At 42.9% G+C, this 17,231-nt stretch overlaps 1 protein-coding gene across 1 annotated transcript; it reads right to left on the bottom strand.

Annotated features, from left to right (window-relative positions):
- Nucleotides 1–12,432: 12,432 nt before the first annotated feature.
- Nucleotides 12,433–16,827, bottom strand: twist2. Its single transcript, XM_029703519.1, has 2 exons — nt 16,067–16,827; nt 12,433–13,128 (listed from the first exon to the last, which is right to left on the bottom strand). Exon 1 carries the CDS (start codon nt 16,581–16,583, stop codon nt 16,098–16,100), a length of 486 nt encoding a protein of 161 aa, XP_029559379.1. The 5' UTR covers nt 16,584–16,827; the 3' UTR covers nt 12,433–13,128; nt 16,067–16,097.
- Nucleotides 16,828–17,231: the final 404 nt, after the last annotated feature.

Here is a 17,231-nt window from a genome sequence, read left to right as displayed (position 1 = left end):
AGAATCAAGTACTGTCTACTAATATGGGCAGCTTTTGGAGTAACAAGTCATTTATAAACGTTTATAAAGTATATACAGACTTTAGATTAGGGGCTGCAAAATAGTTTATTAATAATTAGTAAATGGTTATAAGGATTTACCTTAATCATCAACTAATATGTTAGTAAGTGCACGTATAATCAGATTTTCACATGCACTAATGTTAATAAATATCCCATTCATGACATAACTGATTAGAAGTACATTATTAATCATTTACAAATTGTGAACATACTATGATCAAACACTTTACTAATTACAGTACAAATCATGAATGATTACTTTAAAATAGTGTTTCTAAATACGTAAGTTACTATTTAGAGATGACTTATTGTCATTTACAAATGTAGGAATAATGATTCATAAATGGTAAGTAAACTCTTTACAAACTGTTTATGAATGATTTATTAACCGACCTTAATATAAAGTATTACCTACTTAGGTAACTTAGGTAATCCTTTACAGATCAAGGAAGGTCAGATGGAAGGACGCATCTCTAAATGATTGGAACAGGCCCCAGACTCCTACAGTAGGTATTTAGTATACTGAAGAGAGCAGCTCCCTTGACCGTACTGCCATGTGCACTAAACAGTTCGGAACAGTTTGTGGACATATTATGACAATATTTTGTGAATTTTTTGTTTGGCTTTTGTTTGGGTTTTTTCAGTTGTTCGTGCACACACAAAAAAATTCTCGAGGCAAGCCGAAGTCTACGCCCCTTCGTCGGTGACAGGCAACAGTAGGGATTCTTCAATTAAGTGTTTGTTGTCACTCAACGAGAGACTAATAATTTTCATGCACATTTTTTCACTTGAGAAATACTGAACCAAACATCTTAGTTAAAATTGCGCGACTAAGAGCTCCTTGGAAAAACGTCAAAATGAATCACAGATTTATTTAGTTATCAGATTCCTTCTGGCTACGGCGTCTCAAAATGGACAGTATTGCAGGGTTTTTTTTCTCAACGTTTTTTTTAAGGGAGTATGCGAGCACACTCGTTCGATTCGCGTAGCCAAGTTCGGCTAGGCGCCAGACGAACTGAAGCATGCTGATGCCTTTAGGCCCTAGCCTTCACAGTAGCCACAAGCAGGCTGTCACGACTTCCACCGAACGTGGCTCCTCTCCCTGTTCGGGTGGTGCTCGGCGGTCATCATCGCCGGTCTACTAGCTGCCACCGATCCTTTTTTCTTTTCCGTTTGGTCATGTCTGTTTTGATTGTTCACCTGTGTCTTGTTTAGGTTGTTTAGTTTGGGTATTTATTCTCGCCCTACCCACTTTGTTTCGTGCGGGTTTGTTTGCGTTTTTCCTGTCTGTGGTTTTGGGTGGCGTTTATTTTGTTCATTTTTTCCTATCAGGTGTTTTTCCCTAGACTTTGTTCTAGAGGATTTTTGTGGACTGCATTTTTGTCTGTGCCTGTAGTGTTTTGATGAACTGTAATAAATACGCTTTCTCCGTATTTACTCCTCTCCTGCCCCTGACTCCTACACCCACCTCTCGTAGAGAGTTCTGACACAGGCTTAGCCACCCATTTGGAAGAGCCAAAGGTCAACCCCAGTGTCCAAATAAACACAAGACTGTCTGTGTTTGGAGTGGGTTGGGGGGGGGGCCTTAATACAACACTCCAAACAAAAACAGATCCAAGCCTGCTACTGGTCAGTCAAACACAGTAAAAGTACCACTGTTGTACGGTCTTCCTTAGTCTTCCCCTGCCTAAATGCAAACAACGACGCTGGTGTCGCAATGGAAGTGATGTTTGAATATTCATAAATCAACAGGGTTGGAGTACAGCAATGTGGCAAAGAGACCTGGACAAGTCTCGAGCATCTCTACAGGAGCAGAGCAAACTGAGATGTGAGTGACAATATTGACCGTCTCACAAGATGTGAAAGAGACCTGTCACGAGACCAATGAGACTAACAAAGCCGACATGAAAGCGGAATAATGCGCTCCTATTTTCCAGGTCCTGGGTCGCTAAGACGAGGCAACAGCCGACTGTGCTCCCAGCACGCAGACCGACCGTCTCGCTGTCAACTCCAAACGTCCCGTTGATTACTTTGCGTCGTCCCACACTGCAGGCGGCTGATCTCCGCGACCCTTGAACGTCCCCCTTGAGTTACGACACATCTTGGAACCTCTCCTATGGCCAGCCCACAAAATCCAAAATGGTCGCTTCTTTCCCACAACAAAACTCCCCAGAAGGCAGGGCCATTGGTTGGCAGAAAACCCCCGGAAAACCCCCAGCTATTTTCCACCTCATCCCACAATGACAGTCCCATCTGTGGTGGTTATCACTCCCTCTCCCTCTCTCTCGCTCTCTTTCCCCCTCTCTCTCGCTCTCTCTCCACCCATCTTCCTGCCTCCCCGTGTCAGTTCGCTCTGTCATTACCAGTTCCCATATTATAAAAGGCCTCGTATCTGAATGTGGCTCATCATTCCCACATCATTTTTAATTGCAGGCCTGAGTGGCCGTGGATAAGGTCGAGGACAGCTGGGGGATGACAAGCGCTGAAAATTACAGATCACAGTTATCGGAAACCGTAACCATGTGACCTACAGGCAATAAGGATGGCGTATTTATGACAGGGGCCCCGGCGGCGAAATTCAAGTATCTTGTCCTTCGCAAACACACACACACATAACCGCACAGACACACTGCTCCCCATGGGACAATAAGGAAGGATTTGTTATGTAAGTTATATGGTGCGTCAGGCCAGAGGAACAGAAGGGATGGGCCTCTGGGTCACAGCGACTGGGTGAAGATGGACCTAGTATCTAAGCTCCGTCTTGTCTCACACACACATTGCTCTCTTACTGGGCAAGAGCTGAATGGGACAGTGTTTAATGTGAGACGCTTCTCCAATGGTGTTTTTTTTCCCCAATGTGTGTGTGTGTGTGTGTGTGTGTGTGTGTCCTCACAAGGATAGTAAAACAAGGAAGACTTAAGACAAGTTGGGACATTTTTCCGGTCCCCACAAGGAAAAGGGCAATTTTAGGCTTAGGGGTTAGGGTTTGGGGTTAAGGTTATGGTTAAGGATTTTGAATGGAACCAATTGTTTGATCCCCACACGGATAATTAAACAAGTGTGTGTGTGTGTGCGTGCGTGCGTGCGTGCGTGTGTGCGTGTGTGTGTGTGTGCGTGCGTGTGTGTTTGGGTGTGTGTGTGTGTCCTCACACTTCTTCTCAGGGGTGGCTCAACACTAGACTAAACACACAGCAAGAGAAGCAAACCCCACACCACTTTTCAAATACACAACCCGGACCATCAGACCCCTAACACTGCCAATGGAAGCACACAGTGCGTTGCATGGTGGCCCTCCCAGAATTATTAAACAGGGAAGTTTCACCCAAATTCTACTGTTATAAAGTCGATCTCCACTAGACTATATATATGCATGTAAAAATGCATTTACATCTATGCCGTTACATGCCAGAAGAATGTCATGCAAAAAACCTACAATTGTAACATATTTGAGTTTCACTTGTCTTCAGGAATGAATGTCTTTTTCCTCGGGACATTCACATGTTTTCCCTGCATCTTCCTTTTTGAGAGACTTCAGAAGTAGCCCACAGTGCTAAAGCCATATTTTTCACATTAACTCTCCACACACACCTTCTGTAGGCACACACAGAGCCAAATTTATCTCAATTTATGCCTGTTGTGTAAAACCAAATTATACAGGCAACCTATCACCTTCCTGCTCAATGAGATAAAAAAAAAAATATGGAACATGCGAGAGAAAGGAGGAGAGGAAAGGGCTTTACCCCCTCCGAGTAGTTTTAATTTTAGCTCGGCTCAGATCATTGGCACCACAATTCCCCCAGGCAGGAGTAACCTTGTTAAAGAGACTGTATGTTTTATCCTATGGGCTCCACATGAGGAACGCATTACCACATGCCTTTGTTACTTACACACACACACACACACACACACACACACACACACTCACATGCACACACATCCAACACACACTCACACACACACGTCCAACACACACACACACACACACACACACGTCCAACACACACACTCACACACACACACATCCAACACACACTCACACACACATGTCCAGCACTCCCACAGCACACGCACATCCCAAACTTAACAAAGTTGTTGTTTGCTTTAACAATAGCTACAATGATGATCCGGAAGAAAGTGTCCCCAATTGTGCTTGTAAAGGTAATTACTGTGTTAGTCATCCTACTTCTGTTATTAGTCTTTCAAACTTTTCAAAGTTGACTGCAAACTATTCATGTTAAACTATTAATTCATGTTTTTTTCCCTCCAATTGACCGTTGAACTGCTGTGCATATTGTAGATTGTTATTGAACATTTTACCTGTAGAGGTATGACGACACAATGCGAGTTAATGCCAAGACAAACTGGCCATGTCACCTTATGATGCTCTGCTATTTCATTCACATCGGCTGAAAGAGGAGCATCGCCTATTCAAGTTGGGTGTGTGTCTTGTTCTCTTTGTCATCTGTATTGCAATAGATGTTATCTAGATATAATCTCATGAAACGATGTTACCCATATTTCCTAATAATAACGATGTCAGTGCATTGTAGGAAGTACACGATCTAGTAGATGTGCTTTACGCGCCGTACTGTGAAAGGACTGGAGGTCAGAATATTCATGGTTTCATTCTTCTTGCTTGGAATGATGAGATAAGAAAGACAAAATATTTCAACCTCATCTCTACTGGGATACTTTGTTGCTTATTTCAACCAGCTACCACTAGGGGGAGGAGACACACACACGGACACACACACGGACTGTATTGTTCACTAACCATTTACTATCATCCTGTATCAGTTAACACTGAACTGTGTAAGAGATGAGTACTCACTGTGAAGGACATAATTGGTGAAAGCATGGAAGGAGAGTGAACACAGAGTGAGATAGTGAGAGCTTGGAGGGAAACAAGGAGAAAGAGGGAAGAGGAGAGTGAGTGAGCTCGTGGGAGAGGGAGAGAGTATGGCAGGATGAGAGAGAGAGAGAGAGAGAGAGAGAGAGAGAGAGAGAGAGAGAGAGAGAGGGAGAGAGTATGGCAGGATGCAAGAGAGAGAGAGAGAGAGACAGAGAGAGAGAGAGAGAGAGAGAGAGAGACAGAGAGAGAGAGAGAGAGAGCGCATGGCAGGAGAAAAGGACAGAGTGAGTGAGAGCGTGGGCTCCTGTGGTAGCCTGACCTGTGCTGACCCCTGGTGACCCCGGGGTCGGAACCTGTACTAATGAAGAGGAAAGTGGTGTGGTGTGCAAACATGTCACAGTGAGGGGCTGGGCCTGGGGCCAGATCAAGTTTCAGCCACAGAGGTGACCGGGATCAAGGCCTTCTGTTTAAACTGTTACAAATCACACAGGCTGGACACACAAGTCCAGCTCTGACCATAGACAGAGACTGCAGTGAGTTACTGCACCAATGGTGGAATATATAGGTGGAATTCAAATAAAATCAAATGTTATTTTATTTGTCACATGCACCGAATACAACCTTACAGTGAAATGCTTACTTACAAGCCCTTAACCAGTTTTAAGAAAAATACGAAAAAAATATATATAACAGAAATAAAAGTAACAAATAATTCAACAGCAGCAGTAAAATAACAATAGTGAGACTATATACAGGGGGTACCTGTACAGAGTCAATGTGCAGGGGCACCGGTGTCGAGGTAATTGAGGTAATATGTACATGTACGTAGAGTTAAAGTGACTATTAAAGTGACTATGTATAGATAATAACAGATAGTAGCAGCAGCGTAAAATGGGGGGGGGGGGGGGGGGGCAATGCAAATAGTCTGGGTAGCCATTTGATTAGATGTTCAGGAGTCTTATGGCTTGAGGGTAGAAGCTGTTTAGAAGCCTCTTGGACCTAGACTTGGCGCTCTGGTACCGCTTGCCGTGTGGTAGCAGAGAGAACAGTCTATGACTAGGGTGGCTGGAGTCTTTGACAATTTCTAGGGCCTTCCTCTGACACCGCCTGGTATAGAAGTCCTGGATGGCAGGAAGCTTGGCCCCAGTGATGTACTGGAGCGCACACAATACCCTTTGTAGTGCCTTGTGGTCGGAGGCCGAGCAGTTGCCATACCAGGCAGTGACGCAACCAGTCAGGATGCTCTCAATGGTGCAGCCGTAGAACCTTTTGAGGATCTGAGGACCCATGCCAAATCTTTTCAGTCTCCTGAGGTGGAATAGGTTTTGTCGTGCCCTCTTCACGACTGTCTTGGTGTGCTTGGACCATGTCAGTTTGTTGGTGATGTGGACAGCAAGGAACTTGAAGCTCTCAACCTGCTCCACTACAGCCCCGTAGATGAGAAAAGGGGTGTGCTCGGTCCTCCTTTTCCTGTAGTCCACAATCATCTTCTTTGTCTTGATCACGTTGAGGGAGAGATTGCCAGGACAACAACTGAAGGGCAAAGGGGATAGGATATGTTCCCTACCGTATTATGATTTTTTCCAACATTTTCTAATTGTGTGAGTGTACGTGTGTGTGTACTGGTATGTGTGTGTGTGTGTGTGTGTGTGTGCATGTGTGCATGTGTGCATGTCTAGTTAGCACTTTAAACTATGCCGTCCTCTAAGCAAGAGTGTGTGTGGGACCAGAGGGCCCAGGTGTCTGAAAAGAAACCACACTATTAAACCCACTTAAAAGACTGACAAACAGAAACCAAACTCCCAGGCAGAGGCCTTGAGCTGGAAGGCCACTTCAGTTCAGTCCGGTGGGTTATTTCCCCAATGGCTGCCTGGCCCGCATTGGCATTCCTCCACCACTGCCTTTTTTTACAGCCATCTTTACAACCACTTTAGTGTTCTTAACCCATTTTCTTGTCCAGTTTAATTCCTCCACTCGGAGAGCCGGGCGGAAATCTCCCTGTGGTGGAATGGAGTGAGAGGGGAAGGTGAGAGGGGAGGGTGAGAGGGGAGGGTGAGAGGGGAGGGTGAGAGGGGAGGGGCGGGTATGTGGAGTGGTGAAGAGGGGGAGGTTTGGCACTCCAAAGGATGAAGGGGGAAGGTGGCTTAGGGGAGACACAGGGACAGAATAGAATGGGACACACGCTTGCACACACACAAACCACACACACCTCCTGTAGTGCTTGGACGGTGGGCAAGAAACACTCTATAGCGACACCTCTATTGCAGGGATCATCAACTGGATTTAGCCGCGGGTCGTTTTTTTCTAGAGCGGATGGTCAGGGGGCAAACACAAATAGTTTGTGGACTGCAAATTGACCGCAAGAAGCCCAAACAGATATGTTTGACTAAAACATAATCATTTTTAAGCCTTGCGTTTTTGTATACGATCTTATGCGTCTCTCTATTATGTGTGAGAATACTTTGGAACAGATTTCTTAAGTTAAAATCACTTTCCTGATTTCCTGGTGTTTTTACAGTTATTTATGTAAAAAAAAAAGCTCAGAAAGCTTGTGGGGCCAAATTCGTCCCACGGGCCGCCAGTTGGGGAACCCTGCTCTACTGGGTGAAAGCAAGAAGAGAAAGAGAGAGGGATGGGAGGAGGATGGAAGATGGAGGATGGTTAGGGATCCAGTGTTTGGAGCTCCCTCCCTGGTCATCTCGTCCATCCATCTCTCTGGACTCCTCCACTCCTCTGTGCTCAAAGCCCAGTTTCCAGTACCTCGTCACTTATCCCTTGCTCTGACAAATGACAGGGGATTTGCTGAAGACTCTGTTTTCCGATGGAGTGCTAACCTCAGTTTGTAGGGGTGTTTATGTACAATGTAAGCAAGCCCCACCTGGCTAACACGCCGCGCCACACACACGCCACACACACACACACAGCTTTTATACGCTATCGTGCCGACCCAAACACAGCTTAGATTACTTCTCACATTGTCCTTTTCTCCACAGTTCCAGCAACTATGGCGTTCCAGGCCAACTCAACTTGGTTTGGCTCAGTATGGGAAAAGCCCTATAAGCATGTGGATTGACACACTGGAAAATATGACTTTTTCGGGCTGTCTTACAATGAGTGAGGCGACACTGACCTCACACACACACACACATTTTGTCAGACTGCCATCTACCGATACGAGGACTACTGTCAGAAGTACTAACACGTCACCTTAACGACATAACGCCTGTCACACCGTAGCACCGAGGTAGAGACAATCACCTGCCATGTTACACAGCACTCTCAGAACAGACGGCACAAAAAAAACACAGGAGAGTATTAAGTCAACAGACCATGTCATTACTCATGTTATGTCATGTAATGGCATTCTCATGACAGCTTTATCACACGGTTAAAGCGCCAATGTCAAAGTTAGAGAAGTAGCTCCTTCTATCCTCCTGTTGGGATGACGCGCTTAGGGCCGTCTGCAATGCAGAGTGCAGAGTACTACACATGGGTGCAACGTTTACCCCCCCCACAGGCCCTGGTCAGATGATGAGGGCCCTCTTTGTAGGGGATCAAAGTATTACCGATCCTGATTAAGGACGGGAAGGGAGGAGAAGAGAGGAGGACGAGGAGGAGAAACTCTGTCTATTCCCTTTTGGCCACGGGGGCGTCACGTTCCATGTTTTGAGCAGCGTCCCTGGATTAGTGTGACTATTGTTCACACTAATCAGGATCTACTTAAATAGGAATAATAAACAGTACAAGCTAGGCTGAGTGGGTGGCCATATGTCAAAATGATTCCTGGCAGGGTTAGTGGACCGTATAGGCCCAGCCTAGTACTGTAGTAACCGGTGCACCAAATGCTGTGCACCTCCACTCTCACATACTCATGAAATGAATTGACAAAAATACTACCACTAACTACTTTGACTAATAATGATAATTCTAGTAATAATCTTCATCGTCATCCTCATCATCATAGCAGCACTTTAAAACCCACTTGTTTTGTTTGTAAAAGCTGAAGCCAATTCTACATAGTTAGGCAAATGGTTTCTCTATTTCCTCCAATAATGACAGTGTTTGCCCATTTATATTCTGACTCGCACACTCAGCCCTCTTGACTCATTCCATAGCAAGCAAGCATTCGAGGTCGGGTCGACACCACGGCAGTTGCAGCTGACTTTGAGCTTTACCACACCAAAAAACTCTTCAGTCATGCCGCACCAACCCCCCCAATGGTAAAGTAACCTTAGCATTTCAGCGACCCTGCTGAACATGAAATCCTATTTGAGGCGCACACAGCATAAACCTTTACTTTATCCCTTTTTACTGCAAATTAAAATTTTGTAGCTTTTTCCGTCTGATTTTACAGGAAACATCTGGGGCTCTCGCGCTGCTGGAGCAGTAGGCCCCGGGCGATTTCCCGTGTTGCTTGGCTGTGAGCGCGCGGGATAATGAGCCGTTATCAAACGCGCAGCCAATGGCCGAACTAGGTCGAAATGGACCTGGCATAGGCCTACTCAGATTTCCACCTGGACCTCGTCCATGACTACCCACGACTACAATGCATGGTCAACCAACAAGCCTATAGCCTAATACCGTTTTCAAATGAGCTCATTGGCCTAAACATGACTTTCTTGAATTTGATTAGTTCAACTTTTTAGTGCAAGAAAATAGCCCTAATATAATAAATTATCTAACATTTGATGTTGAAAATACATTTTGTGTCGAGTTTTCAAATTCATAGCTTATAGTTGCCTATACTATGCTAAGAATCGTTTCACACTTGCAAGATATGAAATGCATAGACCTCTAGGCTACTTGGATATAGGCTATCATTCATAAACTCTTCTACTATTGAATATGAAGTGCATAGACCTCTAGGCTACTTGGATATAGGCTATCATTCATAAACTCTTCTACTATTGAATATGAAGTGCATAGACCTCTAGGCTACTTGGATATAGGCTATCATTCATAAACTCTTCTACTATTGAATATGAAGTGCATAGACCTCTAGGCTACTTGGATATAGGCTATCATTCATAAACTCTTCTACTATTGAATATGAAGTGCATAGACCTCTAGGCTACTTGGATATAGGCTATCATTCATAAACTCTTCTACTATTGAATATGAAGTGCATAGACCTCTAGGCTACTTGGATATAGGCTATCCATTCATAAACTCTTCTACTATTGAATATGAAGTGCATAGACCTCTAGGCTACTTGGATATAGGCTATCCATTCATAAACTCTTCTACTATTGAATATGAAGTGCATAGACCTCTAGGCTACTTGGATATAGGCTATCATTCATAAACTCTTCTACTATTGAATATGAAGTGCATAGACCTCTAGGCTACTTGGATATAGGCTATCCATTCATAAACTCTTCTACACTGTTGCATGAGCTTCCATACCTGACTTGTTCCAGGGTTTAATCAATAAGTCATTTAATACCACATAACATGTAGCATTTAATTGCCACTTTATATCCGATTGCAACCAGAACCACATATATTCAAATTCTTCATACAGATTGCAAAACGATGCACCCCTCCAGGCTTAAATTATACATCATTGTAAGACAGACAAAACATTATTTCAAAGAAGGCTAAACATCTGTGCTATTGTTAAATTACATATTGATATTATATTGAGAATTATTTACAGGGTGGTTCAAGCCCTGAATGCTGATTGGCTGACAGCAGTGGTATATCAGACCTTATACCATGAGTATGACAAAACATTTATTTTTACTGCTCTAATTACATTGATAACCCGTTTATAGTAGCAATAAGGCACCTCGGTGGTTTGTGGTATATGGCCAATATATCACGCTAAGGGCCGCATTGTGTTATGCATAAGAACATCCCTTAGCCATGGTATATTGGCCATATACCACACCACCTCGGTCCTTAGTGCTTAAATACGCATTATTATAAAATAAATGTAAAAAAGTGTGTTTCTTCTTGTTGCTTTAATTGAATAGGGTCTCGTTTTCCAGTTGCGATGTAAGAGGATCATACCAGATGCATCTTTACTTTTTAAGTGTTTCCCAAACAAGCAAGTAGAGAGAACATTTAGTAAATGCATTAAAGTATCACTAAACCATGCGTTGATACTGTACTGATAGGATCAAAAGAAAGGCAGCGCTGCTCTCGGATCAGCTTTCCCCATTCAAATCTTACCTTAAACATTAGAATTATTCCACAACACTGACGACGGATCAGCTCCTAGAGAAAACACCTCGGCTACATCGTAAGAAAGTTCTAACGAGGATCTCAACGCTACGTAGTCTCTGGGAAACGAGGCCCTGAACAGGTGCGCGCAATGAACATGGGCCTTGGGCTACTGGATTGGATGCAGGTGCGAGTATGGGGGAAAAAAGATAGGCCTATGTGACTTCACCTAACAGCTTCCTATTTGAGTAGGCTAAAGGCTAGCCTACTGCAGCATCCAAGAGGAGGACATTACTGTACATCGCAGGTGCTTCCACTTCAAAACGCTGCCAGATTTCCTCCACAAGGATTTGAACGCTCATCTTAAAGTTTATTCGGGTTTTTGGTGTATGTCCGTCAGTAGCTTGCAGTCAGGCTTCTATGTTGATGCATCGTTATCAAAAAATAGGAATTCGTCTTACATGCCTTAACATCGTGAACCACCATAAGCGAGTTTGCTTTTTAACAAGTCATTTACATGATAATTCCTGAAGAAGCCATGCAGTGAAATTCAAATTTTTGTAGGCCTGGCACCTTTTTCGAAATGACAATAACCCTATATATTGACAATGGGCATGCAAGCCAATAAAAGTCAACAGCAACGTTACAGCAAGGGTTTGTCAAAGTGGAATGAGTGCCAAAACGCTGAACTTGCACTGAGTGACCCGCACTGTGCGAACTGTGTTAACAATAAGGTCCTTTCACTGTTTAGAGATTTATATCTCAACCAAGTCTGGGAAAATTGAACGTAAACAATTGTATGCTTTGAGAGTGTGTGGGGTTAGATTGAAAGGGGTAAATTAAGAGGTCTACTCGGGACCCGGTATTTAAAAGCTGCGCGATAGTTATTGTTATCTGCGGTCGTTCGGGCTCCCTTGCTCGTTAAAGAATTCCCCTCAAGGCATCGCTATTTAAATGATTACGTTGTTATTTAGGCGGACAATACTTTTATATGCCTTTGGTTTGAAACTGGCTCGAATTACCCCCGCTGTTAATAAAGCCCGGCCGTTTTTATTTGACGGTTTTTAGCGGGTGCTTTTTTTTCTTCCCCACAACAAGAGGATAAAGAAAAGCTCATCAAAATCTCACACTAAGCAGTGAAAGGAGTGTTTGTTTTCGCCTAGTCTATGAAATTATCCGGAGAAAATATGGCAGAGGCCCTTCTACAAACACTGTTCGCGAGTAACAATAGTCACACATCACACAGTGGTGTCGTGGATTTTTTTTACAGTCACAAATAAATCATGCAATTGTTTTCTGAATTCAATCTCAAACAAGATGCAAAACGATCAGGAGAGAAAAAAAAGGGTATGGTTTTTACTCAGTTTATTTGAGTTGAAACGTTTTATTTATGTAGCCTATTGGAATTATTTACATTGATATATAATATAGGGGATATAGCCTATGTGATAATGGCACAATTGCTACGGTATTCTATGGAAACATAAATCAAAAGGCTCAACTTCATCATTCAAAAATATGTGTTTTAATAAATAGGCAAAAAAAAAACGGAGTTGAACATCCAATGAGCGTACTTCAATAAAGTATTCTAAATTGCATTGGTCCCTTACAAGCTGAAGATACTTACAGGTATGTACAATAAGAAACATTTATATACTTCTATGTATTGTTTTTAAAAACAGAACGAAATATAATTTCCCCAAAAAGATAAAATATGGCTTTTCCTACTATCACCACCGACATTAAAACAACGTGGCAATGCACCGGTAGACACTGGAAGCGTCATACAACACTGTCTGACAACACTGTCTGACAACACTGTCTGACAACACTGTCTGACAACACTGTCTGACAACACTGTCTGAGTATGCAACATGATTTTCAGGGTTATTTTTACTCCTTCTCACACTGTTCCATGTGTTAGGTAATTGCACTCAACGCACTCCGGGAGAGTTGTGTGTCACATTACGTCTCTTGACAATGTTTCTGAGGTTCGTGGGTTCTTCAATAGATTTGGTGTCTTCATACTTTGTAGAAGTAAACAGTCTATAACGGTAAAAAAAAAACATCAAAATGTTAGCACCAATTACCAATATCACAGATGTATTGCATGTATATTATCAAGCAAAAGCTTTACACTATAGTATAACTAATACATCGCATGCATAGCTAGATTGCACTTCATTCCTGAAAGAGATTGTTAAGGCTAGCCATGACCCCGTGCGTTGTCTATTGGCCTTAAGGGTGGCACAAGTGTCTATTTGAAACGTTCACTGGCATAGGAAGTCATTAATGAAACAATTATTTCGCCCTGAGTGAAACCATATGTCAACAACGGAAAGGGATTTCATTTTAAATGCGGTGCGTTAACCACAGTGGCCTATGTAATTGCATCAGTGGAAAATAACAGAGCAGGCCAAACAGACTGTAAGGGATATGAGCACCTGTCCCGTTGTAGGATGTTTTCATTTCTACGGAAGAGTGAACGTACAGCATCATAAATCGATGATAAATATTTGTGCAGTTATATTATTTCGTCTATGCCAATGCGTTTGACTTCATTCACAGTTGGCTATTCATTACAAAGACTACATTTCCTTTCGGTAATTGACGAGGCAAAGTGTGAACGCCGCAAATAGCCTATATTTCTATTCGACTTTAGATGGCCGTTTTGTTTCTTGAATTCGTTTCATAATTATTAGTCGGCTACAATTTGCTATACATGGTGTGTATGTGTGGGTTAAACACATTTGTATTCGTTTATTTCAATAACCAATGTAAGGAGGGAAAAGAGCTAAGCTGATTACATCAGCCTATAGGCTAATGCACGTATAAGTAGCCAAGTCCGTAGGCCTAATTTTGATTTTAGCCTCATAAATTGTTGATAACGTTTTAATTGTGTCGTCTAACGAGAACAAATGAATGTAAAGACCACCTCCCAAGAAAAACGACATGACATTCTGGGTTCTCTCTTATTTCCCTTTGACATTCCACACAGGCTAACGAAACCCCAAACAGCATCGGCATCGGAATTTGACATTGAAAAGACGTCCGGTTTTGTTCGAGAAAGACCACCTTCAAAATGTACAGTGTTTAACACAAATCACCGTAGCGTGGTTTATTTTTCCTCTTTACAGAAGAGCTGGTTTAAAAAGCCTACGACAACAAAGTCTTTCTGGTGATCGATTGATTGCGAGTGGTCGGTCTGTAAACTGCATGGCTCCAGTCCATGGAGCTAAACAAACCCAAAGCAGGCATTACTTCACTGGAAATAGGTCCTTCGCTGTCACGATTTTGAATCAATGTTCAACTCATATCCGACTTTAATATGTGTTCTTTAATATCAGTAGCCTACTAGAATTGGTCTAATCTATTCAGAGCAGACATGTCATTTAAAAAGCATAGGTGAATGTGTGGCCTATACTCCTTTAGAAAGAACTAGGCCTAGGCGTATTAACAATGTTTCTAATCATTATTTGAAGCAGCAAACCATTCCAAACGATTCCTATTTGATTTTTGAACACGTCGCCTATGCCATATCAAGGCTCTTCCGTCTCCATTTTACAAAATGTGCATTAGATTAACACTACTCTAATTAGGTCAAGGGCACTGGACAAGAAAACAAATGCATTCAGGTTGTTGCGTGGCATGCGTAGTGATGCATAAATAAGTCTCAATGACTTGCTACACAGCGCAAAGGCGCACAACGGTTTGGGTAACGGTATGCAATGATAAGGGAAGTAGAAACTCTCAAAATACCGTATCCATTTTTTTTTTACCTGCAACCAGCCAGTTAGGCCTAATGGCTCGCCTATTTAATCAAACGCTGGTTTAAACTCTCGGGCCCAAGCCGAGCGCTGCCATTCCTGCGGCCTCCATACAAGAAAGTTCTCCATTGTGAATGTAAATTACCCATGGTAGGCTGTTCAAGGCTGCTGCGTTTTTATGCGGCCAACCACTCTCTCTCTCTCCCATAGGCCCTCCGTCTTCAAATGTCGTTAAGAACGGACAAGGATTAAGTGCAAGACTCACATCTCACCGCAGAGTTGAATGTGTTCTCGAGCTGTCATGCCACTCACAGCTAGGAAAACCGCCATACGTTTCTACCCTTATTCACTCCCCCCAGTGTCAGTGAAACGTATTTTATAGTTGTCTTTGGTTGCTACCTCGGCGCTTGGCAAGTTAACAATGTTCCAAAACCATTATTTACATGAATAACACCAAGTTTCCATGTCCATAATGATAAAGCAGCCATATTCGTACTGTAAATGAAGGTCTCCATGAGCCTCACTAACTTATTTTGAAAGCCCGTTCTCTTCTCATTTAGCAAAGTGTTGTTGCCAAGCAATGCTGACGGAGCACTTGTCTAACTGTGTATTAACCTGGTGTATTAACCTGGTGTATTAACCTGGTGTATTAACCTGGTGTATTAACCTGGCTCATGCTCAGGTCATCCACGCGCGTGTCTGCGCGCCAGACTCCAGGTGCGCGCTGACTGGTGAAATGCATGTCATGGCATGGATGTGTGCGAATGTAACTTGTAGGCTATTGAGCTATCAGATTAATTTGGTCATACAAATTCACTGAGCAATTGGGTAGGTTACAATTATTCCGTACATAATTCACTATACCATTGTTATTACCTATAGAATTAGAGGGGACGTGGTCTCGCTTTTAAATCAATAGCCTACCTGACGCTGAATTTAAGCTAAAGCCACAACCTAATGTTTTTTTCCCCAGGATCATTAACCAGTGCCAAAGCTATAGCTACTGTATGTGAGGTTCGCCATTATTATCACTTGTTAAATTTGCCCTAAAATGTCCACGAATTTCAAATAGGATATAGGCTAGCCTATAGGAATAGGCCTACTCTTTATGTTCACAACTTTTATGCATAATAATAATCATCATCATCATCATCATTTAGGACTTATTTTTGGTTTTGTTTCGTCTCATGGGAGGTAAAGCTGCATTTGCCACCTACCGCTTTGGCAATGAGTGAAGGGCTTTGGGTGCTAGTGCGTTGCAGACATTGACCACGCGCCCTCCATCCTCCACACAGAGAAAGCATAACTGAGTCTCTCGTGCGCAACGTAGCTGCAGCTCGACATCTTGTTGTCCATCTCGTCGCTTTGCAGCACCTGATAGAGGAAGTCTATGTATCTGGAGGCCAGTTTTAGTGTCTGGATCTTGCTCAGTTTATCCGAGGGTAGAGTGGGGATGATTTTGCGTAAAGACGAGAAGGCTTCGTTGAGCGACTGTGTCCTTTGCCTCTCCCTGACGTTGGCCAGGCACCGCTGGTTCTGCAACTCCTCGTAGGACTGATTGCTGCTTGGACTCGTTTTTTTGCCCCGTTTCACGGAACCCGGACTGCTGTCCTCGCTCGACTTTTTACTGTGTCTCCTCTTCCTTCCAAATCTTTTCTGTTGTCTGTCCAACTCCTCCTCGCTGGTCACTAAGCTATCCACAGGGGAGATGGGAGAACTTGAGCCCTCTTCCATTTCTCGTTTAAAGAAATGCAGGGATATCGAAGAAAAAACGGTCTCCACTTTTGAAGCCTGAGTTAAAAAATATATCCGAATATGCAGCCAGGCACCGACAGAAAGTCGTTTTTAAAAAATGTCTTACTTTACGACTATTCTTCTCTCTACGTCTTGGGAGTCTGATACACTACGCTTGGCACCGTCCTTCTCTCGCAGGAAGTTTTTCCTTACTTTTTTGGGGAAACTTTATCCAAGTTTCAGATGCTAAATAGTTGTCTGAGTGGAGGGGGAGGCAGTATTGGGCTCTGATTGGCCAGCTAATAAACAGGAGGGACCAGTTTTAGGTTACACCCCATCATTCTAGCAGCCCAGGACTTCAGTCAGAACATATTTGATTGTCATGTCAAAACAATCAAATATGACAAAAGTAACAATAGGTCTACTATTATTATCCGCAATAATTCAAGTTCTAGCCTTCCTATTCCAAATATAGTACGTTTATTTGATAAATGCAAAATTAAGGTTATGAAAAGTGTGTTGTTTCTTAATTGGATATTATTGAACAATACCCATTTCATTCCGTAATACTGACTATCTTAATATAGTGACATCAAGATAAACGATAAATATAGGCATAATAACCTAAATATATATATAGGCTTATAT

The sequence above is a fragment of the Salmo trutta genome, chromosome 20, assembly GCF_901001165.1.
Source record: "Salmo trutta chromosome 20, fSalTru1.1, whole genome shotgun sequence".
Classification (NCBI taxonomy): Eukaryota; Metazoa; Chordata; class Actinopteri; order Salmoniformes; family Salmonidae; genus Salmo; species Salmo trutta.
The sequence above is the reverse complement of the archived record's forward strand: the minus strand, read 5'-3'. Positions and strand labels throughout refer to the sequence as shown.

Coding starts and splice junctions, on each gene's coding strand:
- twist2 (XM_029703519.1), bottom strand. CDS start 16,583: ATGGAAGAGGGCTCAAGTTCTCCCATCTCCCCTGTGGATAGCTTAGTG.